At 40.7% G+C, this 25,390-nt stretch overlaps 1 protein-coding gene across 1 annotated transcript; it reads left to right on the forward strand.

Moving 5' to 3' along the window:
- Positions 1-485: 485 nt before the first annotated feature.
- LOC132865712 (uncharacterized) lies at positions 486-21,733 on the forward strand. Its single transcript, XM_060898245.1, has 6 exons — positions 486-528; positions 2,083-2,109; positions 4,305-4,509; positions 4,597-4,702; positions 4,808-4,905; positions 21,465-21,733. The coding sequence occupies exons 3-6, from the start codon at positions 4,305-4,307 to the stop codon at positions 21,731-21,733; spliced, it is 678 nt and encodes a 225-aa protein (XP_060754228.1). The 5' UTR covers positions 486-528; positions 2,083-2,109.
- The last annotated feature ends 3,657 nt before the right edge of the window (positions 21,734-25,390 follow it).

Consider the following 25,390-nt stretch of genomic DNA (forward strand, 5'->3'; position numbering starts at 1 on the left):
ACGATGTTGAACCATCGTCACTTTTGCCGGCCAGTTTTCAACATTGGTAGGATGAGCAACTAATTGTTCAGAATATAAATTGCCACTGTTTGTCTTATCCTGCTTACACATAGATACGAGTAAATGATATAAGTATAAGTGATAATGATAAGTAAATGATAAAAAAAAGAACAAAAACCAGTTTACTTTCTTAACTCAGCAATGGATTTGACCTATCTTTGAAAGTTTTTTTTCAAATAACTTAACATTTCCAAGATGATCATGAATTAATTCTAATTTATAATTATAATTATAATTTATAATTATAATTATTTAATTCATAATGTCCCATAATGCAGTGCGATTACCACTGCTGTTTACTGGATGACGTCATTTTCGTTATATACCTGGGTGCACGTGAAACTCCCACACCACTCGGTTGGATCGCGACTCTCTTGTGGATCGGCCTGCTGTTACACTTGGACCATTGAAACAACATTGAGAAAAACACTGGACCACGCTACATTTTCATTCATCCCTGGACATCTGGTACGTACCATTATTCAGTCACTATTAATAAAGGGAATTTCGAATACAATTTCAAGCAGTTTAAGAAGTTATGATGAACTTCAGTCATATCACGCGTTGGAGAAATTTCCCTCAACTAGTATCCATTTGAAACAACAACAATGCAGATGCATTATTCAATCGAAAAACGAGTCGAAGTACTTGTCTTGTTGGAGTGAAAACTTAGCGTTGGAGTGAAAACTTAGCGTTTAAATCGAGCATGTAGGCCTAGGTCGCATGTCGTTTTGAGCTGACCTGTTCTTTTGTGTAGCCATGGGTCACGCCTCGCGGCCATGAACTTTAAAGATTATCCAGCTACCAACGCTTCTGTAGTGACCACTTTGTTTGAGGTACCACGAACGAAATTGCTTATATTCCCTCAACTAATACAATAAACATGCAGATGCATTGTTTAGTCGAAAACTAGTCAAAGTAGTTGTCTTGATGGAGTGAAAACAAAGCATTTCAATCGAGTATATAGGCCGTGGTTATAACCGGTAGCTCTATACCCGGCTTGAGGGGGTTGGGCTTTGTAACGCTATGGGTCGCAGCCATTAGAACAGGACTCCAGACATCGTTAAAACATTGTTGGTATTAAAACAGAACTTTCTATAAAACAATTGTTTGAACTGTGTGTGTGTGTGCGTGTGCGCGCGCGTGTGTGTGTCCATTTGAAACAATAAACATGCAGATGCATTATTCAATCGAAAAACAAGTCGAAGTAGTTGTCTTGTTGGAGTGAAAACTTAGCGTTGGAGTGAAAACTTAGCGTTTAAATCGAGCATGTAGGCCTAGGTCGCATGTCGTTTTGAGCTGACCTGTTCTTTTGTGTAGCCATGGGTCACGCCTCGCGGCCATGAACTTTAAAGATTATCCAGCTACCAACGCTTCTGTAGTGACCACTTTGTTTGAGGTACCACGAACGAAATTGCTTATATTCCCTCAACTAATACAATAAACATGCAGATGCATTGTTTAGTCGAAAACTAGTCAAAGTAGTGGTCTTGATGGAGTGAAAACAAAGCATTTCAATCGAGTATATAGGCCGTGGTTATAACTGGTAGCTATACCCGGCTTGAGGGGGCTGGGCTTTGTAACGCTGTAGGCCTATACTGCCCTACAAAGCCAAAAGACCTTAACTCATCAGACTCATTACAGGCTTCTGCCTTGGTTTTCCCTTTGCTTTTGGAAGTTACGGTAAAAACGACGTCTTATTGTTACCAGAAAAAAACAGAAATGACTCGAAATAATTCATCACATGATACAACTGATGTCCTCTGTTCCAAAAATGGCAATAACTCATGTTGACCTTAAGTGATATTAAGGTCTTTTGGCTTTGTAGGGCAGTATGGGTCGCAGCCATTAGAACATGACTCCAGACATTGTTAAAACATTGTTGGTATTAAAACAGAACTTTCTATAAAACAATTGTTTGAACTGTGTGTGTGTGTGTGTGTGTGTAAGGTTATTTCAAATGTAATGACGTAAATGTTGTTGTCTTTGTTCCCCCCATGTTTACCTCAATGGAACCTGAAGACCACTACCCCGTCATTCCCTCAAAAGGTACTGCAGACATTTATTTCTTTAGGGGAGAGAACATGGCTTCTTATTGGTCAAAAAGAAGACGTGTTGTGACAGCTACTGAAATGTCAGAAAGGCAGATTCTGTCCGATTTTGAGTCAGCTCTGGGTAATCCTGCTGCTCAAGTCTCTCCTTCAATTGCATCACCCAGGCCTGCATCATCAATGGGTTTAGATGAGGATGGTGGGGATTCTGTTGAGTTGGGAGGGTGCAGTGATGCAGAGTCTGACAGCAGTAGCATGTCTTCAGAGGGTGACAGTGACAGTCATATTGATGGTGACTCTTTTGAAGAGTCAGGGCTTCACCAAAAATTAAAACACTGGGCTGCATCATTCTCTGTGCCTTTGCCATTACTGCTCTGTTGACCATTTTGAGAACAAGCCACCCTGAACTGCCCAAGGATGCTAGGACCTTATTGGGCACTAAGCCTGCAGTACGATTACAGACCGTAGGTAATGGGGAATACTTCCATTTTGGCTTGGCAAAGGGAATTTTGTCCAAATTAAGCACCATCCATTTACCAGATGTTATTCAAACAATAAGAGTTCAATTTAACATCGATGGTCTCCCTATTTTCAAAAGCACCAGGCTTCAGTTTTGGCCTATTTTGGCACTGATTGATTGCGATTACACCAGAACACCGTTTTTAGTTGGCATCTTTTGTGGCCCTGGAAAACCCTCCAATGTGTTTGATTATCTGACGCAGTTTGTTAAAGACCTCTCTGATCTGCTTTGCAATGGGGTAACATTTGGAGGTAGAAAGCTGAGGGTGGCCATTTCATCCTTCATTTGTGATGCTCCTGCTCGAGCATTTGTAAAACAAATTAAATGCCAGAATGGGTACTCCGGATGCGATAAATGCCATCAGACTGGTATTTGGCAGAAAAAAATGACGTATCCTGAGACTGATGTTAGGCTAAGGTCAGACGAGGAGTTTGAAAATATGGTAGATGAGGACCACCACATCAACAGAAGTCCTCTGATGGGTCTGGTGAAAATGGTGTCTGCCTTCCCAATAGATTATATGCATTTATGTTGCCTTGGCGTTATGAAAAAGTTGATACATTTTTGGATGAGGGGGAAAAACTCTACAAGGCAGCCTACAAGAGCCATTAAAGCCATCTCCGAAAAGTTAATACAGCTTCGTCCCTATACTCCAGCTGAATTTGCACGGAAACCCCGTGAACTCGCTGAAACTGATAGGTGGAAAGCGGCAGAGCTGCGCCAATTTATGATTTACAGTGGGCCATTAGTTCTGAGGGACATTCTTCCACAAGATCTCTATGAAAACTTCATGTTGTTTTCTGTGGCCATGTTTTTGCTACTCACACCAAACATTTCTGAAAGTATGGTTTGTTTTTCCGAAAAATTGTTAATGGCTTTTGTAAAGCATTTTGGAGAGGTGTATGGTAAAGACGAGATTGTGTTTAGCGTACATCAAACAATACATCTGACACATGAGTACCGCCAGTATGGTTCCCTAGACAACATCTCATCCTTTCCTTACGAGAATTATTTGGGTAAACTAAAAAAAATGCTACGCAAGCCATCTCAACCTTTACAACAGGTTGTCAAACGCCTTTCAGAGGAGCCAGTTTGTTTATTTCCACCACCACCTACACAACCACAGTTGTTACACCCACACCAGGAGGGCCCATTACCCCAACACTTAAGTTCTGGCCAGCAATTTAAAAAAGTGCATTTCAATGATTTCTGTTTTTCTTCAAAGCAGGGCGATGATTGCCTAGTGATTAAAAATGAAATCGTAATGGTGAAAAACATAATTAAACATGGTGACTCTGTCTTTGTGGTTTACATGAAATTCAAGAGGAGGGAGTCATATTTCCACTATCCTTGCCCCTCCACAAGCATTGGCTGCTACAGAGTATTTGGCATAGACAGCTGCCTTAACGTTGACTGGCTTGAGGTTGTCCAGGGCAAATGTGTGTTGTTCCCAGATGGAGAGAGCTTTGTGGCAATCCCTCTTCATCACCATTCGTAAACCTATATGGGAAGAAAAAAAAAACACACAAAAAAAAAACCACACACACACACAAAGAAACACATCTTTACTTATGCATTAGAAGGAATCTGGACAGTTGGAGTGCTCCAGCTGGATGGCAGGCACTAACTATCCTTTCCATGGAGTACTTTTTATTTTATTTTTTTTATTATAGATGGCACAGATTTGGAAAGTTGTGGAATTCCAAGACCGGAGTGCAGCAGTTGTGTCGTCCAGCTGGGTGGTAGATGTTGACGGAGAAGTGGGATGCTACTGGCCACCCTTTGGCGGAAACAAAGCTGTGAAGGCCGCCATGAACTGCACCCCCCTGGGACAAGGATGGCGATTCCATCAAAAAATAAGGGTGCTGGCAACCTGTGGTGAGCTGCATAGCTACTTCATTAAACCAATGACAATACTTCAATACTGCATTAAGCCAATTTCATTAAGACTGCCTTCCCTTTCAGGCACCTTTGCCAAAGCAAGATGTTACCTGACCCGATCGCTTGAGGAAGGCTACCTTACAGCAGACCTGCAATCGGATGATGGTGAGATGGGGCCAAGGAAAAGACGGTAAAAGTGTTTTCTTTTTTAAATCACAACTTGCAGTTATAAGTTCAATTACGGTTTCGTTTGTGTTTTGAGCTGTGTCAGTAAGGTCCTGGGTTTGTTTTTAAGACCAAACAAAAGGTATTTGGAGGAGGACAGCGAGGAGGAGGCAGGACCAAGCCGTAGGGGGAGGAGGCCACCATCTATTGACGCCACTCAGCTGGACAGCGAGTGGCAATTCTCCTCCCTTAATGAAGGTGACTATCTGTACCACTTGTTGTTGTTGTTCTACTAAAGACCTAGAAGTTGTCTGAAATAATAATGCTTTCATTTCCGTCTTCAGACACCCAGCCAGGCCTGTTTCTTCACAGCCAGCCATTAACTCATGGTAACTATGCATTTCCTTTATTTATGCCAGAAATTAAAATACCAATGAGTAAGTGAAGATATGTTTTGATCAACTGACTGCTTACTATTTTTCAGATTCACCGTCGTCAGAAACCCCGCCAGGCCCTTTCCTTCACAGCCAGCCACTAACCCATGGTAACTATGCATTGCCTTGATTTATGCCATAAACGACTAAAAAAACAAAACAAAACAACAAACAAATATCTATGTAGATGCGTTTTGATCAACTGACTATACAATTTTTCAGATTCACCCCAGCCACGTCACCGCTTCCATGGTAAGTCAAAGAGGAAATCAATCAATCAACATGAAAATTGTGAATTTAGAACAGAAATTAAATTAAGGCGCACCTTGAAGTGAACTAAATTGTACTCTGATATTTCAGCCACACCTCTGCCATTGCAACAGGGGAACAATCAGTTGCTGCGTGGTGAGTCATCAACTGTAATCACTGTTCAAAAATGACCAGCAATATGAAATAAAAGTCCTAATGTTTGGTGTTACTTAACAGACATGGGCATCAGCACAGTCATCGCTCTCCTTGGCCAGCTGAGGGAGGAAAACAGGGAGCTGAAGGGGGAAGTAGGAAGGCTGGCGCAAGAGGTCAGGGCCCTAAGGAGAGAGATGGGGAGACAAGACACACCCCAGACATCGCCCCTGGACAAAGGTGCCGATAATTGTGGAACAGTGTCACGTGATCTGATACGCTAAGTAATCGGGAATCAACTTTTTTTTTCGAGTGGAAGTCTGAATAATTATTCATGCACAATTTCCAGGTTGAAAGTCTTTTCTACTTTTGCAATGGCCAAAAGATCGTTATGGTGTCGAGAATTGGAGCCGCCGCACTAGTTTTTAATAAAGCTTTCTTTTGTTTTTATGGATTTTTCACTTACAATTGTTTTATTTGCTTATTGCACAGTAAGTAAAAATGAAAAAAAAAAGTTTCATATGCGCCTTAATGTCATCCTTATAAATTTTTTGGGAGACAGTCTCCTGTCAGCGCTCTGTTCTTTGTTATTCCTTTGCATATTACCCTGGGAACAGATATTATCTCCATATCTGCTCCTTGTCAGAGTTGTGTTTTGGCAGTGATGCAGTCATTATCTCCAGGAAATTCAAGGTAACAACAAAAAAAAAAAGCTGGAACTAATTTGAATAAATGACAGGTGTGTGTGTGTGAGCTGTGCGTGTTTACAGACTGTAAGAGATGGGTTGGTAGACAGATGAAAGTGCAAAAGCATTTTATTAATAAAAGAAACAACAGGCAAACAGTCCAAATTGGCAGGCAGAATCAGAAACGAGAAAATGTGCAAAAGGTCAAGTAAGGCACAAACAGAATATCACAGGCAGAATCAAAAATTGAGGAAAAAGGAAATCAGGAAAGTGGGAATACAAACAAAGAACGAAGGCTCGGTAAAGCATCCAAAACGTAACGCAATACTTCGCAGTGAGCGTGTGTTTACATAGTGTTTATATAGTGGCGCTGACTGCGCCTTAATTCTGTGCAGGTGAGCATCGTTAACAGAGAGTGCCCAAGAGTCCATCTGATGCACGTGTGACGCGCCACAGCATGCAGGTGTGACACAGATTAGTGATTGCGGGTTTTTTTTCCCCATGAACTCGAAACAGGTGTCGAGGAAAATATACATATGGCCGAGTTAAAGTTTGAGCATTTCCAGTGAAGCTTACATTCATCAGGAAAGCAACAGGAGACTATTCAAAGTAAATACTTTTTTTTTCTTTTCTTTAAAGTTTACCGGTACAGCATTTAAACATGATCAATATCGATAGTACAAACCTTCATTATAATAATGTACACAAGTGCAGCCACTGTTAGGTTCAGTTCAATGGTCTGACATGGTCTATTTTTCAAACACTGTCCTCAGTTTGTGCCACTTTAACACGACTGATTCCACAGGACACAAAAGTGCATATCCTGGACCAATTTCATTTTTTTTTTAATATGAAAGTATGTCCCTTTACACACTCATCCAGAAAGGTAGTTTTGCACAAGGCCATCTGTCTACAGCAAAAAACAAACAAACAAAAAAACCAACATAAAATAACAAAACACGTCTGGAAAAATCCCAAGGGAGTCTGGAGCCAAATTCGTGACGTTACCTGCGGAACCGCCAGCAGGCTGCAAGAGCTTGCACGGTTTCAGTGGACAGCCTGTGTAGACCAAGTTTAGCAGCTAGTGATTTTGCATTGAAATATGGAATTGTCACCTGAGTGCAATGTTTGAATGAAGAGTATTTGGATGAAGCACCTTTGGATGAAGAGTATAATGAGATGTCAGAATTATTTCTTACCCTGGCAACAGTCAACTTGTGAATTGCCAATTTTCTTGGTCTTTTTCTTGGCTCTGCTTCCAGGTGCCTCGCATGAAGTGTTCCCATTTCTCTCTCATTGTCCGGTCTTTTGGAAAACGATGAGTACTAATCCCATCAAGATTGGTGTTGCTATACCCTCCTACAATACATCTGTTAACCATTTTAATAATTATGTGATAACATTGAAGAAATTTGTAGAAAACCACCAGGTCATTTTCTCATAAACAAACCAGCGCTGACATCCTGCACGCGACGTCACGAAAATCAATGTTTGCCGGGAAATCCAAATGCCAAGTTTTTTCAGAGGCGGACCAATTCGCCTCAAATGGCTTGATTTCAACTGAATTTTTCTGGCATTGTGCAAGGTAAAAAAATTGCACAAAATGCAAAATATGACACATATTTAACCAAAGTTTAATATAAAATAGGAGAATTACATTCATCTTGCTCCTGAATTTACCTGTGATATGCACTTTGATGTCAGACTCATCCAGTTGCCTCAAAAAATTATTCCTCCAGTCCTAAAATCCTTTAACATCAACATTTACCTTCTCTGTTGCATCGTCTGCTGCATGGCTGACCGAATCTTCAGACATAAGCTGCTCCTTCTCGAGGCCACACTGTGGAAATGATGCAAAGAAAGAATCAACTTGATTGAATCTATGTGACTGACAGTACAGTCAAATGGTTCACTGTGTATTCACTTGAGTAGAAGGACACTAAAACTACTGAAGTACAATATTCACTTTAGAGTTTAGTAACATGTAAAGATCTTAATAGTCAACTATCAACTGTCTTTATTTCATCAGATAAAAGTACATACAGTGTCTTGCAAAAGTATTCATCCCCCTTGGTGTTTGTCCTGTTTTGTTGTAGTATAAGCTGGAATTAAAATGGACTTTTGGGAGGTTAGTACCATTTGATTTACACAACATGCCTACCACTTTAAAGGTGAAAATTATTGTTTTGTTGTGACACAAACAATAATTAAGATGAAAAAAAACCAAATCTGGAGTATGCATAGGTATTCACCCCCCAAAGTCAATGCTTTGTAGAGCTACCTTTTGCTGCAATTACAGCTGCAAATCTCTTGGGGTGTGTCTCTATTAGCTTAGCACATCGAGCCACTGGGATTTTTGCCCATTCCTCAAGGCAAAACTGCTCCAACTCCTTCAAGTTAATTGGGTTGCGTTGGTGTTCAGCAATCTTCAAGTCATGCCAAAGATTGTCAATTGGATTGAGGTCTGGGCTTTGACGAGGCCATTCCAAGACATTTAAATGTTTCCCTTTAAACCACTCCAGTGTAGCTTTAGCAGTATGTTTAGGGTCATTGTCCTGCTTTTAATGTGAACCTTAATCCCAGTCTCAAACCTCAGGTTGATAAAATTTTATAAAATATCTGAAAATATTCTTGGTTTAGATGCCATGACGCAAGAATTTATGATATGGAGAGATGTAATACAGCCAAGAAGAGAAACTTCTCTCACCCTCAAAATAGAAACTCTAACATCACAAACCCATTTGAGTGAATTATTTCTATTGGGGGGGTTGTTGTTTTAAGAATTTTGACTTTTCCATATTTTACCCCCCTAGAAATATGGAGATGGTCCATCTATGTGGGGAAAATGTCAAATTTTATTAAATTGATCCTTGCTAACCCCCCTGTACATACCCTCTGAAAGTTTCCATTCTTACAATATGACAAAATACATTACAGTGCTGTTTGATATTAGAATGCTGCTTTTTTTTATGTGTTTTAAAGTTATCGATGAATGCGAACCTCTTCAGGTATGTCACTAGGTACGACTACAACATTTTCAGTGCAGATGATCATTATTTTAAGGTAATAAGCTTAGTGGTAAGTAGCCTTACATTCAAGTAAATTATGGTAATTCTGCTCTTTTTCAGCAAGTTTTAAAGTTATTGATGAATGTCACACTCTTCAGTAACACCTCAAATATGAACTATTTTTAAGCACAGAGGATCATTACTTAAGATTACTAATTTAGTTTTAAGAACCAGTATGCACAAATGATTCATATCTGAATTATATCTCCCAATGTATTAAATAGTCATTATTTGTATTCTTGCAGGTAAATAATGGCTTCTGTTGCAACACGGTCAAAAGCTAAGAAGATACTAGGTGTAGTAGAGTACATAGAGCAGGCTGAGTTCCCTTCTGGGATGCTTCCAACAGGGAAGGACATCATTCAGAATATGCTCTATCTGCTGCGGCCGAAGCGTGCTGGTCAAGCACAGAGATCCAGGGATGCTGCTGCTCAGTTGCTGGCAGAACTTGTTCAAGAGCACTGGTTATTTTGTAACTTGTACACCATCCACACCAGACATATAAAGAAGCATATCTTGAAACTTTATGGAGAATTTGTTACTCTGATTCAAACCCATAAACAGAGACAAAATGAGGGTTTCTAACAACTCTTTTTGTGAGAAATAAATGTTAGTACTGTGATTTTTTGATGTTATATTTAAGAGTTATTTCCATTAAGGAATGCTTATATTAGTGAAAGGCAGTTTTTGACTATTTGGAGGGGTTATTAACTTCAGAGGGTATGCACAGGGGGGTTAGCATTTTTCAGTTGGCCAAATATTGGTATTTCCATACTTGGATAGATCATCTCCATATTTTGGAGGGGGTAGAAAAATTTTTTTGGTCTAACCCCCTCCATTTCTATTTGGCAGCCTGAAAAGTAGCATCATAGAAAGTCAGAAAAATGCAGTCTGGAAATAAATCACTCCTGTAGTCAACAGTGTTGCGATCGACAATCAAACTCCAGCAGTCTGAACAATTAATTTATACATCCATGATATGTATAGCCGATATAGTGTAGATAACAGTAATATAAGAGCTTATATTGCAAAGCTTTACATGTAGGTGAATAGACCACAATGCGATCAGCAGAAAGAGATTAGTTTTTGATTCTGTCACCACTTGGTGGCAACTACTTGAATTTTTGCACAAATGCAGATAAAAATATAGTGAATAAGCACACAAAATTGTCAAATTTAAAAATTGCACAATTAATCATCCATCCATCCACTATCTGTAACCACTTATCCTGTGCAGGGTCATGGGCAAGCTGGTGCCTATCCCATCTGACTATGGGCAAGAGGTGGGGTACACCCTGGACAAGTCACCAGATCATCACAGGGCTGACAGTCACACCTACAGTTAATTTAGATCCACCAATTAACCTAACCTGCATGTCCTTGGACTGTGGGGGGAAAACGGAGCACTCGGAGGAAACTCATGCAGATATGGAGAGAACATGCAAACTCCACACAGAAAGGCCCTTGTCAGCCACTGGGCTTGAACCCAGCACCTTCTTGCTGTGAGGTGGCAGTGCTAACCACTGTGCCAGCCACACATTAACTGGGTATATTATATTGTCTTTGATGAAGCGCTTTCTTGTGTCTGAAATTGGAAACGTAATTTTCTATATATTTCTTATGCTTTGTAGACACCATATGCAAGGATTTTGTGTGTATATACAGTGGCATGAAAAAGTTTGGGTGCCCTTTCTGAAAATGTCTGTTACTGTGAATAGTTAAGTGGGCAGAAGATGAACTGATCACCAAAAGGCATAAAGGTAAAGACGACACATTTCTTTTCAGCATTTTCTGCAAGATTTGCGTATTATTTTTGTTTTGTACAATTGGAGAGTGAAAAAAGAAAAGGAACACCATGCGAAAGTTTGGGCACCCCAATACATTTGAGTTCTCAGGTAACTAGCACTCAAGGTAGGTCACCAGATGAAGCAGACTACTAAGTTTTTAACAGTAGTCCCCCCACACACACACATTTTCTGGAATAAGAGATGAGAATTTCCATGTACAAATGATACAGTTTTGGAGTTCTGAAATCCATAAAAACAAAACTTGAGCAATAAATGTTTTATTCAGTTTCAGTTTTTATTCAAATATATTTATAAATATATAAAAAGGAAACGTGATGTATATGAAGTTAAGTCTGAATATGTGGAATGAAATTGAATCTGACGTTGTCAAGGAACTTGCACCATCTTGATTTTATGATGCGCAGCCTACCGCATTTCTTATGGATGTTGCTGCAAGAAGGCAGTATGAGTGAGTCAGCAAGAGATTTAGGTGCTGCAATACTAAATAATGAAGACATCAACACCTTGGCCAGTGCATGCACGGGCCAAAATGATACTGGTAAGCGTGCTCAATACCGTTCTACCGATGAAGAAATGTTTTCATTGTTTCATTGCGGGAGACAGAGTGCAGTGAACCTCACAGGCCAGCCAGTTCTTACTCCAGAGAGAAACATGCCTCCCACCTCACAGGAGCCCTCCTCAACAGCCCTGATCTATAATCTTCACCCATTCACTCGAAAGGGCCCAAGACCCAAGAGGTAAAATTAGATGCATTTCGACTGCGGGTATGAATTAATTGTCATGAACTCATCCCAGCAAACCCAGAAATATCAGAGAGATATTACTGTGGCTGATTGTGAAGACTATACTGGCAAAGACACAACAGTTATCATGTTTAATAGGCTATGTAGATTATTTAAAATTTTGAGTCCCATAGACTCCATGTTATGATGTCCGGGTCTACCCAGAAAATATCCGGGGTTTGGGTTAATCATCAAAGCAGTGTTCTCAGTAAGTTATTAATAACTTACAGACACATTGTGTGTAATAACCCACCACCCCTTCCCCACTCTTTTGTCTCTCTCACTTTCTCTCTCTCTCTCTCACACACACACACACGCTGACTGTAGCGGTGCGCACAGCAACCAGCACATCCACTGCACACTTTCAGTTCAGCTGATCGGTGCTCAAAGTGCATCAGGTTAATCCTGGAACTGTGAACTTTAAAAAAATTTTTTTTTAATAACATTGCAGTAAATCATGATGTACTCTAACACAGTAATAGTATACCATGGTAAGGCAAATGTTGACTGTTAACCACAAAAATAAATAAATAAATAAATAAATAAATAAATAGTTCAAAAAATAAATTCAGTTTCCACAGGTGGCTGTTTGTAAACAGAAAAGATAAATAAATATACAGCACATGCATGAATATTTAATGTAAGTGAATATAGTTTGATTTTCTTGAATGTTACTCAGGTTTCAGGCACAGTTAAACTGTTCACGTCCTGTGGCTCAGACTTTCATCAAACAGGTCATTCTCCTGCCAGACCATACATCTGCGCATGTGCCAAGACGTGCCAAGAAAGCTTGGCTTTTTGAAAATGGACACATAAAATCTGCCTTGGAATTTGGCTGTGATTGGGACTCCAACAGAGTAATGCAGGAAATAACAGCAGCCTTCCATCCAATTGTGGAGAGATGCAGGTAAGCGTTTGATCTGTTTTGTCACATTTACCTGGTTGTGTGTGCTTTGTGTTTTTGCAAAAACAACATGATATACTATGAAAGGTTAATTTTGAGTGTTTATTTTGAATTGAAATATTTTTGAAATTCCCTTTCGCCTACTCATCACTCAGCTCTGTCCTCCCTCTCTTCTGCCAGCCTGGTTGTGCCACTGGTCGTTCCTCTTCAGACAAAGCCATCTAGATGCTGTCTCAGCCCACCTGGAGATGTCTGGGCGGGCTGAGACAGCATTGAGATGTCTTTGTCTGAAGAAGAACGACCAATAGTAAAACTAGGCTGGCAGAAGAGAGGGAGGACAGAGCTGAGTGATGAGTAGTCTTGAGAGGACATAATGGTTGTAAATATCTCATGACTAGTCCTTTTAAATTTATATTCAACTAAATGGAGTTAGTTTAACTAACTGAAAAACTGACGGAATGTAAATTTTTGTGTGCACACTTGAGCCCTGCACTCCCGCGGGAGTCCCGCGGGACCCGCCGCAAAGCAGTGCAGCGCGGAACAAATTTTGAAAGCTCATTGCGGGCGCGAGCGGGACCAGAAGTGCACATATGCGGCGCGGGCGGGAGCGATGATAAGCTGCAGTCCCGCTAACTAAAAACGTGTTTAAAATAAAATTTATAAATTATTAATTTATGTCTATCACATATAATTTGTGCTGAATATTTTATTTGGCATTAATAAAAACATTTTAAGATGCCTAAATTTGCAGAGAGAGTCAGATTGCGTGAGGAAATCCTTTGATGACTCTAATGACTTGCCATTAACACCCAGCTAGCAAGAGAACCATGAGTGAAGTGATTTACTGCTTGAGTTAGTCTACAACTCTAATCAGAGAGACAGGTTACACAGTGACGGTAGGCTTGACTCAATGCTATCCCAGAAATCCTTCCTGTAATATGCAAATTTGGCTGTCCAATCGGAGGCAGCCAAATTTGCATATTACAGGAAGGATTTCTGGGATAGCATTGAGTCAAGCCTACCGTCACTGTGTAACCTGTCTCTCTGATTAGAGTTGTTCACTCATGGTTCTCTTGCTAGCTCTGCTTTGCAATAAAAAAAAAAAAAACATTGGTACAAAGCAAGCCCATTCACTTTTTTATGCTGATCAGAGAACTACAGTGGTTTCTCATGTGACAAAAATGTGCGATTTGCTATTAAATATTTTAATCGCTTGACAGCACTAATTATTATTATTAGAGACACTACATGCTGAATTCAGAAACAAGGTAAATAATAACAAACGTGAACGTGAGCTGTAGATATTTATGCTCAAATCCACTCAAAGTAGGGGGCGGGGCACCATCACGCTGTGTCAAGACAAGAACTTTCCTGAGAAATAACGCGAACGTCTGCATCATGCGGGATTTGCGGGCGGGAGCGGGACAAAATATGGCAGGCGCGGGCGGGAGCGGGACTGAAAATCATAATTCTTTGCGGGCGCGGGCGGGAGTGGGACTGCACAATGCGGGCGCGGGCGGGACTGAAAAATCCGACCCGCGCAGACCTCTAGTGCACACACATGATGTACTGAAACTAAAACCTTTCCATGTACTGTAGTGCAGTCCTTTTACTTTAACAGAAGTTTCATATACAATGTGTTATTCATTCTCTCAGGCTACAAATCTTGCTGCCATGCCACAACAAATTAGCTGAGCCATCCCTTACCTCCAAACAGACGTTGAGTGGAGACCTTGTGAAAAAAACTGTTCCATCAGAAGTCCATTTATGTCAGGCCTGACAAGGTCATTTTAACTGAGGACAAAAAAAAAATCTGTAAGTCATGAAGATTTCACGAAATGTCTGGCAGTGACAATTGCAATACTATGCGTTTAAACACTGTTACTTGTAGTTTACTCTGATCTAATACCAATTGTTGTCAGTGTAGTACAGTGGATCCACAATTTGTTGTGTTTATCAACTTCAACAGTCATGTTCTGATGAATACAGTAGCCATACAAACAGCTGTGATTTCGCAGAAATATTAGACACCAACAAATGTGCTCAGTAATTTTATCTCCATGCCTCTACAGTACAAAGAAACTTGAATGATACTGGTTCTGTTTTTTTTAAGTAATATTTTGTGCAGAAAAAATACAAATGAGTTTTTAAAAAATTCTAACTGATGTTAATTCGCATATAATTTAAGTGTCACTCAACAGTTAAATGATAAGCTACTACTTTACCATGTTCTTAGTCATTGGAAGTGTCCCTGACATTTTGAAAGAAGTTGTCTCAGCCATCTCCACTATAGAGGGCCAGTCCCTCTCTAGTAATACTCCTGTCACCAGTGGTGATGTTACTTTGTACATTGCCATCCAAGGTATTTGCACAGATGCCAGCTCAGCTTCTCAGCTCACACCCTCACCATGTCCACTAATGCTGCTGTTATCACTACTGGTGATAAAATCAGTTTGTCCAGTGGAACTTCTGCCATCTCCAGTGGCAACACCCATAGCTTGTGAGCTGGTTGCTGTGTCAATGCTGGAGATGACACACATTGCTTCTCTGCTATGTCCCATGGTTCCACCCAACCCAGTGCATCTGGCAATAATTCATCCAGCACATCCTACAGGTTCATCTTTTGTACTTTTTTTTTGTCTCTTTTCAAACAGTATTTTCATGGTCTAGCTTTCATAACAATGGGTCTTATTTAAAGTTTTTCCTGAGAATGATTATTAGATTGATACTACATGATTGTCTCTATTTTTTACACATTTAAATCATGCCCTGTGCAAGAACATGCAAGTTATTAGACCACCAAGGAAGTTCTTAGTCAAGGAGTTCTTCCGGCTTTGTCTACATGAAATCCAGGACAAGATTGGCATCTTTGAGGGTCCACCTAATACTAAAGTCCTCACATGCTTTCATTACCTCCAGGTTGGATTATTGTAATGCCTTGCTGTCTGGATGTTCCAATAAGTGCATAAACAAGCTCCAGTTAGTTCAAAATGCAGCAGCAAGAGTCCTTACTAGAACTAGAAAATATGACCACATCGCCCCTGTCTTATCCACACTGCATTGGCTCCCAATCAAATTTCGTATTGATTATAAAGTACTCTTATTGACCTTTAAAGCATTGAATGGTCTCACACCACAGTACCTGAGTGAACTTCTGCTCCTCTATGACCCGCCACGCCTACTTAGATCAAAAGGTGCAGGCTATCTGCTGGTACCTCGTATAGTGAAGGCTACATCAGGGGGCAGAGCCTTTTCTTCCAAAGCCCCACAGTTATGGAACAGCCTTCCAAGTAGTGTCCAGGAATCAGACACAGTCTCAGTGTTTAAGTCTAGGCTGAAAACATATCTGTTTAGTCAAGCTTTTTGTTAATGGTGTTTATGAGGTAAAGGTGTAGATCTGGAGGGTCCTCCGACAGAGTGTTTTGGTAAACTGGGATGTATGGATGCTGTCAGTCCCCACTCGCTTGCTCACTCGAGTTTGTTGACTGTGTAGTGGCTGGCTGCTTTATGTCCCGGGGCTCTCTCATGCCTGTGTTACCTTCTGGCTCTCCCCTTTTAGTTATACTGTCATAGTTAGTTGCCGGAGCCCCTACTTGTACTCAGTGCAATATGTATACTGTTCCTACTTATTCAGGTGACATTGGGCGGGGGCAGGGAAGAGAGAGAAAACACAGGTTGTTCGGTATGAACAACCTGTGTTTTCTCTCTCTTCCCCACCCACCCCCAAATCTGTCCCTCTGAGTTACATGTTTGTCCTGGGATCGAGATGCTGACCTCTTCTGCTCCTCAGACCTGCCTGATCCATCCTGGTGCCCTGTGTTTGGTTGGAGTCTCATCGCATTGCTCCTGTGGAGGGCGGTCCCATGTGGACAGTTGGGGGTCGCGCCTGGAGGATGCTCTGGACTCTTGCAGTGGTGCTTTTGTGGCTGGGGACTGCAGTTGACTTGCTGACTTTGGGACTGCGGTTGTCGTGAACGTTTTTGCGCTTGGGTTTCCATCGGTGGGGGGTTTATAGCATCAACAAAGCTGACTTTGTTAGGACTGTTATTGTTATAGTCATGTTGTCTGTTGTTGCTCGGATGGGGATGGGTTCCCTTTTAAGTCTGGTTCCTCTCAAGGTTTCTTCCTCATGTCATCTGAGGGAGTTTTTCCTTGCCATCGTCACCACAGGCGTGCTCGTTGGGGATAGATTACGGATAAAATTAGCTCATATTTTAAGTCGTTCAAATTCTGTAAAGCTGCTTTGCGACAATGTTTATTGTTAAAAGTGCTATAGAAATAAACTTGACTTGACATGCAACTCCAAAGGTATTTATAATTAAATGTACTCATATACATTTATATATGAATACATGCGATGACCTGGCAACTTAAGTTACCCTGGGGTCCTTTGTGACCTCACAGACTATTACGCACCTTGCTTTTGGAGTGATCTTTGTTGATCGACCACTCCTGGGGAGGGTAACAATGGTCTTTCATTTCCTCCATTTGTACACAATCTGTCTGACTGTGGATTGGTGGAGTCCAAACTCTTTAGAGATGGTTTTGTAACCTTTTCCAGCCTGATGAGCATCAATAGTGCTTTTTCTGAGGTCCTCAGAAATCTTCTTTGTTCATGCCATGATACACTTCCACAAACATGTTGTGAAGATCAGACTTTGATAGATCCATTCTTTAAATAAAACAGGGTGCCCACTCACACCTGATTGTCATCCCATTGAATGAAAACACCTGACTCTAATTTCACCTTCAAATTAACTGCTAATCCTCGAGTTTCACATACTTTTGCCACTGACACATGTAATATTGGATCATTGTCCTCAATAAATAAATGACCAAGTATAATATTTTTTGTCTCATTTGTTTAAGTGGGTTCTCTTTATCTACTTTTAGGACTTGTGTGAAAATCTGAGGATGTTTTAAGTCATATTTATGCAGAAATATAGAAAATTCTAAAGGGTTCACAAACTTTCAAGCACCACTGTATGACTTTAACTTCACTACATTTGAAAGCCAAATATTGTACTTTTCACTCCACTCCATTTCTATCAAGGTCCTTGTTACTCATTACTGTGAAGTGGCTCTGAAAGTGGATGTGTTTTTCTCTTCTTTTCTAAAACATGTTTGGTTTATCATTAATCTCTGCCAGTGTGGGCTCGACGTAGTCTTGATCAAAACAAAGTTCTCCAAAGTATTCGTTCAAACCACATTTAAATTCCTGATCTAGATTGGAGTTTTTCTCATCTTTCCTTAGCATCAGTAGATTGGTTCTTCTGCACCAGACCCATGAGCCAAGCTTCCCACATGCCAAAGCTCAGTGATTCTCAGCAATAATTCATCCAGTCTTCCCTGACAAATCATTCACGTTTCTTCATTTGTGATCTAGCTTTTTTCTTTAAAACAATTTCACCAAAGGACTCATCCATAGGGGATCTCTCGAAGACATCTGCACAGTTTTACTGGGAAAACATTACTCCATTAAACATTTGATGGTCGAATGCAGAAAGTCCACCACAGTTTCCAAATCAGTACTACGGACAGCATGATGCCAGATTTGTTCAAGAAGGTTCCGATGGAATGTAATTTTACAGTGTTCCCTTTAATCACACATCGTATATTTCAGACCCCGTCCACACGTAGCCGGGTATCTGCTAAATTGAAGATATTTTTCTACGTTTTGGCCTGTCATCCACATGAAAACACATCAAAAACGAATATTTAAAAAAACTCCGGGCAAAGTGAAGATTTTTGAAAACTCCGTGTATGCCTTTTCGTGTAGACAGAGATAACCGGAGGTTTGCGTTTTAGAACGTCACAATTTGCGCCAAAAAAATGACAACAAATCTGCCCTGACGTCAAACGTGCGACCTTTGTTTACTGCAGAAGCCAGATTAAGCATGGACTTAAGCTAGCCGCACACCACGGCGATCCACGCGGTACCGAACCGACCCATTTCAGAGCCGACTCCCGACAGGGCACGCACATATCCCCCGACTGTTGACGAGTGCAGTCGCGATTGAGGCGACACGTGACAACTTAATAGCTTTGTGATTGGCTATTGGATATAGTTACTGTTAAATCCAACACTTGAAGATGCTACAGGCTGAATTACAAATGACACAACACGGAATATGTAGCGCACTATCTAGGCTGCATGAGCTATTATTCCCAACCTTAAATAGTGCACTTATATAGGGGACTTAAAGCGATTTGGAATTCAGCCACACAACTTGAGCAGAGTGGCTTTCCAGCCCACTGTGTCTATGGATAAAGCTTCAGCCTATGGAATTACAGTATATACCTGCATTAGGTGCTACCAACACGTATTTCTCGCGCTAGAAATTGTGTTTAATGAGGTCACGTGTTATATGCGAAAGATATGATTGGCTATTGCTAGCGACTCTCGCCGATCAGTCTGGCTCCCGATTAGTTTTTCGAATCGGCTGTGAGATGAGTCGGTACCATCGAAAACTAGTCTTTACGCCTGACTCGCAACTTCAGTTGGCTCGGTACGCTGAAAATCGGCGTAGTGTGCGGCTAGCTAAAGAGTAATGGATCAGAGTAGTGCCTTGAAAGTGTTAATTATTGTGCAGGTGCTATTTACATATTTAATTTTAGAAGCCCAACTACTGCTCCAAGAGCACAGGCGATGTGATTAGGGGGTAGGATTTGGGGAAATAATGCCATCTACAGGTTTGGAATGCTTATGAATGTGATTGAAAACGCAGATGTTCGGTTATGTGTGGAAGGGATTTTTTTCGAAGACGAGGTGGTGTGGATAAAACATTTTTATAAACGGGGGGGGGATGTTCGGTTTTAAAAATACCCGGCTACGTGTGTACATGGCATCAGTCTTAAGGGTTTTAATTTTAAACCAGCAGGTAAAATGAAGCCTTTATTATCTGTTTTCATTTGTGCAACAAAAGGGTAGCACTTACAGAAAAGGCCTTCATTGTTTGGTAAACAGTTATTTAAAACTGAATTGCCTCGAGTTGGAAAATCAACCAGGACCTTTAAACCTGACAAAGTTGATCATTTTTGTAGATTAAGTCAATTGAGGTCTCTGCCACATACCACTAATCCATCAGGGTGGTGTTCAAGGAACACATCCATACAATCAGTCACATATTCTATTAAATCGTCTTCTGAATATCTTGGTTTGGGAGGATGATAAATTCCACACATCAACATATGATGACCTGATGGTAATCCTATTTTCAAACTGATATGATCCGAGCTCTGTGAGTCGAACACACGCTTAACATTGATGTCGTTTCTAGCATACATTGCTATCCCTTCCTTTTCTCACTTGTCATTGTCAAACTGGTTCTGCTCTCTCCTGTAAAGGGTATAGTTTGATATACTAACAACGGAATCTGGTACAACTTTTTCAGATGAGTTTCGGAAACAGCACAAATGCCAGTGTCAGCTGTGAATAAATCAGCTTCGAGGGCCACTCGAAACAGCAAAAGTATGCAAAAAGGTAAACATTGCTTTTCTGTGAGAAAACAGTATGGATACATCACCTGACATTTCTATATTTCCATGTTACGCCTCACAGTGTGAAACTACACACTGACTGAACAAACCTATCTAATAATCAAACAGAATTTTTTTTTTCATACTTCCATCCATCCATTATATGTAGCCACTTATCCTGTGCAGGGTTGTGGGCAAGCTGGAGCCTATCCCAGCTGACTATGGGCGAGAGGCAGGGTACAACCTGGACAAGTTGACAGATCATCACAGGGCTGACACAAAGAGACAAACAACCATTCACATTCACACATACGGTCAATTTAGAGCCACCAATTAGCCTAAGCTGCATGTCCTTGGACTGTGGGGGAAACCGGAGCACCCAGAGGGAACCCATACAGATACAGAGAGAACATGCAAACTCCACACAGAAAGGCCCTGTCGGCCACTGGGCTCAAACCCAGAACCTTGCTGTGAGGTGACAGTGCTAACCACTACACCACTGTGCCACCCACACATTAATTGGGTATATTTTATTTTATGAAGCGCTTTCTTGTGTCTGAAATTGGAAACATGTAATTTTCTATATATTTCTTATGCTTTGTAGACACCATATGCAAAGATTTTGTAAGTGTATGCACACACGTGTGCATGCACACACACACACAGTGGATATAAAAAAAAGTGTACACACCCTGATAAAATATTTTTTTTTACATCAGAAAAACCTGAGACCATGATAAATAATTTCAAAACTTTTCCCACCTTTAACATGACCTATAATCTGTACAATTCAATGGAAGTAATTACCAACAGCTTAGATGATACTGCTGCTAGGCCGTCAAGTGGTGTAGCACGGTGGTGTAGCACGGTGGTGTAGTGGTTAGCATGGTCGCCTCACAGCAAGAAGGTTCTGGGTTTGAACTTAGCGGCCGGCGAGGGCCTTTCTGTGTGGAGTTTGCATGTTCTCCCAGTGTCTGGGTGGGTTTTCTCCGGGTGCTTGGATTTCCCCCCACAGTCCAAAGACATGCAGTTAGGTTAACGTGGGGTGGCCTTGGGCTGAAGTGCCCTTGAGCAAGGTACTTAACCCCTAACTGCTCCCCAGGCGCTCTAGTGTGGCTGCCCACTGCTCTGGGTGTGTGCGCGCGCACGCATTCACTGCTTCAGATGGGTTAAATGCAGAGGATGAATTTCACTGTGCTTGAAGTGTGCATGTGACAAATAAAGGTTTCTTCTTCTTGGTCATCAGCAGAGTCCATCCGCCTGCAGATGTTTCATCCCTTAACTTGGAACATCCTCAGGATGGTGGGACAGCAGAAGTTGATCAGGCTTCCAGCTACTATCATTCCTTTGCAGCCAAAGCCAACTGGACGCTCTCTCTGCTGCCTGAGCAATGGCATTCATGGCTCTTTTCCTATTTCCTCCTTGCACTCCTAGGGCTGCTAACATCTTCCAGCATGACACCGCTGGAAATCCACATGCTCCTACCTCGATAGGGAAGTTCCATGATTGCCAGCCTTGATGTCTGCAGTCTTCTACTAATTTGTTACGGTATACTTCACCAGCTTCCTCTCCTGGGCCTCTTGGCATTGGGTCTCCCATGGTACTGTTAAATCTATAATGAGCAACTTCTTTGTGTTCTCTGACAAAAGCAAAACATCTGGTCAGAGTGTTGTTCCTACTATTGGTGGGAACACCAGCTTCTTTCCAAGGTCGACCTTCATCTCCCAGTCTTTTGCCATGCTCAGGATACCATGTCTGGGCTTGTGGATACTTTTGGCTGCGGCATGTTCCACACTTCTGACGAATGAGACCATGACACATAATTTCAAAACTTTTCTCACCTCTAATGTGACCTATAACCTGTACAATTCAATTGAAAAACAAACAAATCTGTTGGGGGGGGGGAACATAAAAAAATGAAAAATGTACAATAAGCTGGTTGCACAAGTGTGCACACCCTTAAACTAATAATTTGTTGAAGCACCTTTTGATTTAATTACAGCATTCAGTCTTTTTGGGTACACACCTGCCATCAATTAAAAGGACTCTGATTAACCCCAGATAAAGTTCAGACATTTGCTCAGTTGCATCCTCCAGCAAAAGCCGTGGCTCGCAGAGAGCTTACAAAGCATCAACAGGATCTCACTGTTGAAAGGTATCAGTCAGGAGAAGGGTACAAAAAAAATTCCATGGCATTACAGTGGCATGCAAAAGTTTGGGCACCCTTACTGAAAATGTCTGTTACTGTGAATAGTTAAGTGAGCAGAAGATGAACTGATCACCAAAAGGCATAAAGATAAAGACGACACATTTCTTTTCAGCGTTTTCTGCAATATTTGTGTATTATTTTTGTTTTGTACAATTGGAGACTGAAAAAAGAAAAGGAACACCATGCGAAAGTTTGGGCACCCCAATACATTTGAGTTCTCAGGTAACTTTTACCAAGGTTCCAGACCTTAATTAGCTTATTGAGCTGTGGCTTGTTCAAATTCTTCGTTAGGAAAGGTCAGATGATGCAGATTTCAAAACTGTATAAATTCTCTGACTCCTCAAACTTGTCCCTAAAATCAACAGCCATGGGCTTCTCTAAGCAACTCCCTTGCATTCTGAATTATAAAATAATTGATGCTCACAAAGCAGGAGAATGCTACAAGAACATAGCAGTGTTTTAAGGTCACTGTTTCCTCAGATTGTAATGTTATTAAGAAGTGGCAGTTAACAGGAACAGTGGAGATCAAGGTGAGGTCTGGAAGATGAAAACTTTCTGAAAGAACAGCTCATTGGATTGCTAGAAAGGCAAATAAAAACCTCTGTTTGATTGCAAAAGACCTTCAGAAAGATTTAGCAGACCCTGGAGTGGTGGCAGACCAGGGGTACCAAAACCTTTGCATAACCAAAACCTTTGTTTTTTTTTGCTCCTCCTACTCAAGCGAGTAGGACGCTTCTTTGCTTTGCTCCTGCTTTCTTAATCTTTATTTCTATACTTTACTTTCTCATTGAATTTCCACTATTTTATTTTATTTATTTTTTATCTTTATAAGCTTTTAATTTAATTTTAATTTATTTTCCACTATTTTTTTTTTTTTAAATGCCAGGAAGCAAAAAATCCTACAGAAAATGCATGGAATTAGAACAGAGGATTTCTATTCTGGAATCAAAGATTAATGCTCTGCCAAAGACGGACGAATTAAAAGCGATATCTCAGGAAAGGAGTACTGAAACAGTGGCTGAGAATGCAGAGATTGCGCTCCGACAGACTGAGGACATTGCAGACCAAGTGGAAGAATTCATAACTCAACCTGTAAGTACTGAAAACTGGCAAATGATGAGTGCTAAGCCAAAAAAACAAAAACAGAAGAGTAATTACTTCAACACCAGCTCGTTCTACAAATTACAATAGGATCTACAATCCTATGGAAAATCCACAGCCTATAAGGCTTCAGAACAAATTTGAATGCCTCAGGGATGTGGAAGAGGATTTGTCAAGCGGACAAACACATAGTAAAAAGAGATCACACCAAGATCGAAGAGCTGTGAGAAGAGGCAAAAAGCAGCTCGTAACACCACCTGATCCCACAACCCTTGTTCTTGGTGATTCCACTGTAAGACAATTAAAAGGTTATGAGATGATTATTTGTTGTCTTCCAAATGCATCCATCTCTGACACCAAAGACAGCATTTTGAAACTCATGTCCGAGCATAAAACTATAAAACGTATCGTTGTGCATGTGGGAGCAAATGATGTTTTCAGAGAACAGCTGTTTGTCCAAGATGATTTCAGAAAACTTTTTTCTGAGCTCTATAAGACTGGAATTCAATCTTTTATCAGTGGCCCACTCCCAGCGAGAGGAAGTTTTGCTTTTTCTCGACTCTTCAGTCTTAACACCTGGCTTGGAAAAACTTGTTCTTCATTTGGTATGAATTTCATAGACAATTTTAACCTTTTTTGGAATCGCAAAGAATTTTACAAGCCAAATAGCACTGAACTCAGCTGGATTGGAGCCAAAGTCTTAGCAGACCACTACAAACTTGCAATCTTTTCTCAGCCAGCACCGAGGAAAACAGTTGATAAGATGTCGCAGACTGACATAGTTACAAAGCCTAAACAATCATCTTTGCAAGTCGTCATCAAGGACACACAAACATCTGACTTGCAGGCCTCCTAACATTCAAGGACAGACGACTCCACTTCTCCTCGGATGGATTTCCCAAATAGCATGAAAAAATTGCTCCCAATGGCTACACTTTCCTTTTCCAGCCCAAATCTGTCACGACAAGCAGTGTATCCAGTATACATCAAAATTGTGTTCGTCCAGGACTTTCAGCTGGCTACAAATCTTTTTCACCATGCAAAAGATACATGTCATCTCCAGTCCTTTCACCCTCAAACCAAATGGAACATTTAGAAAGTCTTGTTTGATATAGTCTGGGTCCCTGCAAATGGATGTAATGTTGAAAAAAAGCTGGGACCCATTGACACTATTCCTGTGTTGATAAGAAACAGAAAACATAGAGCACATTTAACCCTAGGGGTGAACCAATCTAATCTCCTTCCTGTTTTAAAACAGCATCAGAATGCACCACCAAATATTGCTTCTAGAAATTCTGTAAAGCTAGCTCTTCTGAACATTAGATCACTTTTAAACAAGTCATTTTTAATTAATGATCTTATTTGTAAACACAATCTTGATTTTTTGCTTCTAACTGAAACCTGGCTGGATCAAGCAAATAGTGCTACCACCCTTATCGAAGCAGCTCCCCCAAATTTTAATTTTTTGAATGTTACCTGACAAGGGAAAGGTGGAGGGATCGCAAATATATTCAAAGTCTCTTTTCAATGTAAACAATCCTCACTTGGTGATTTTACGTCCTTTGAACACTTATGTGCACTTGTTACATGCTGTCCTAACATATTATTATTAACTATTTATAGGCCTCCGAGACATTCAGCCAAAGTCTTTCTTGAAGAGTTTGGTGAACTGTTATCAGTCATTTGCTTAGAGTTTGATTGTCTTATTATATCTGGGGATTTTAACTTGCATGTAGATAATACTGATAACATTTATGCCAAAGAACTATTTGCAATTATTGATAACTTTAACCTGGTACAACATGTACAGGGACCGACCCACTCTCGTGGTCATACTCTT

Source organism: Neoarius graeffei, chromosome 18, assembly GCF_027579695.1.
Source record: "Neoarius graeffei isolate fNeoGra1 chromosome 18, fNeoGra1.pri, whole genome shotgun sequence".
NCBI lineage: Eukaryota > Metazoa > Chordata > Actinopteri > Siluriformes > Ariidae > Neoarius > Neoarius graeffei.

Coding starts and splice junctions, on each gene's coding strand:
- LOC132865712 (XM_060898245.1), top strand. CDS start 4,305: ATGGCACAGATTTGGAAAGTTGTGGAATTCCAAGACCGGAGTGCAGCA. Junction 4,510..4,596: donor AAGGGTGCTGGCAACCTGTG/GTGAGCTGCATA, acceptor CTTCCCTTTCAG/GCACCTTTGCCAAAGCAAGA. Junction 4,703..4,807: donor ATGGGGCCAAGGAAAAGACG/GTAAAAGTGTTT, acceptor TTTGTTTTTAAG/ACCAAACAAAAGGTATTTGG.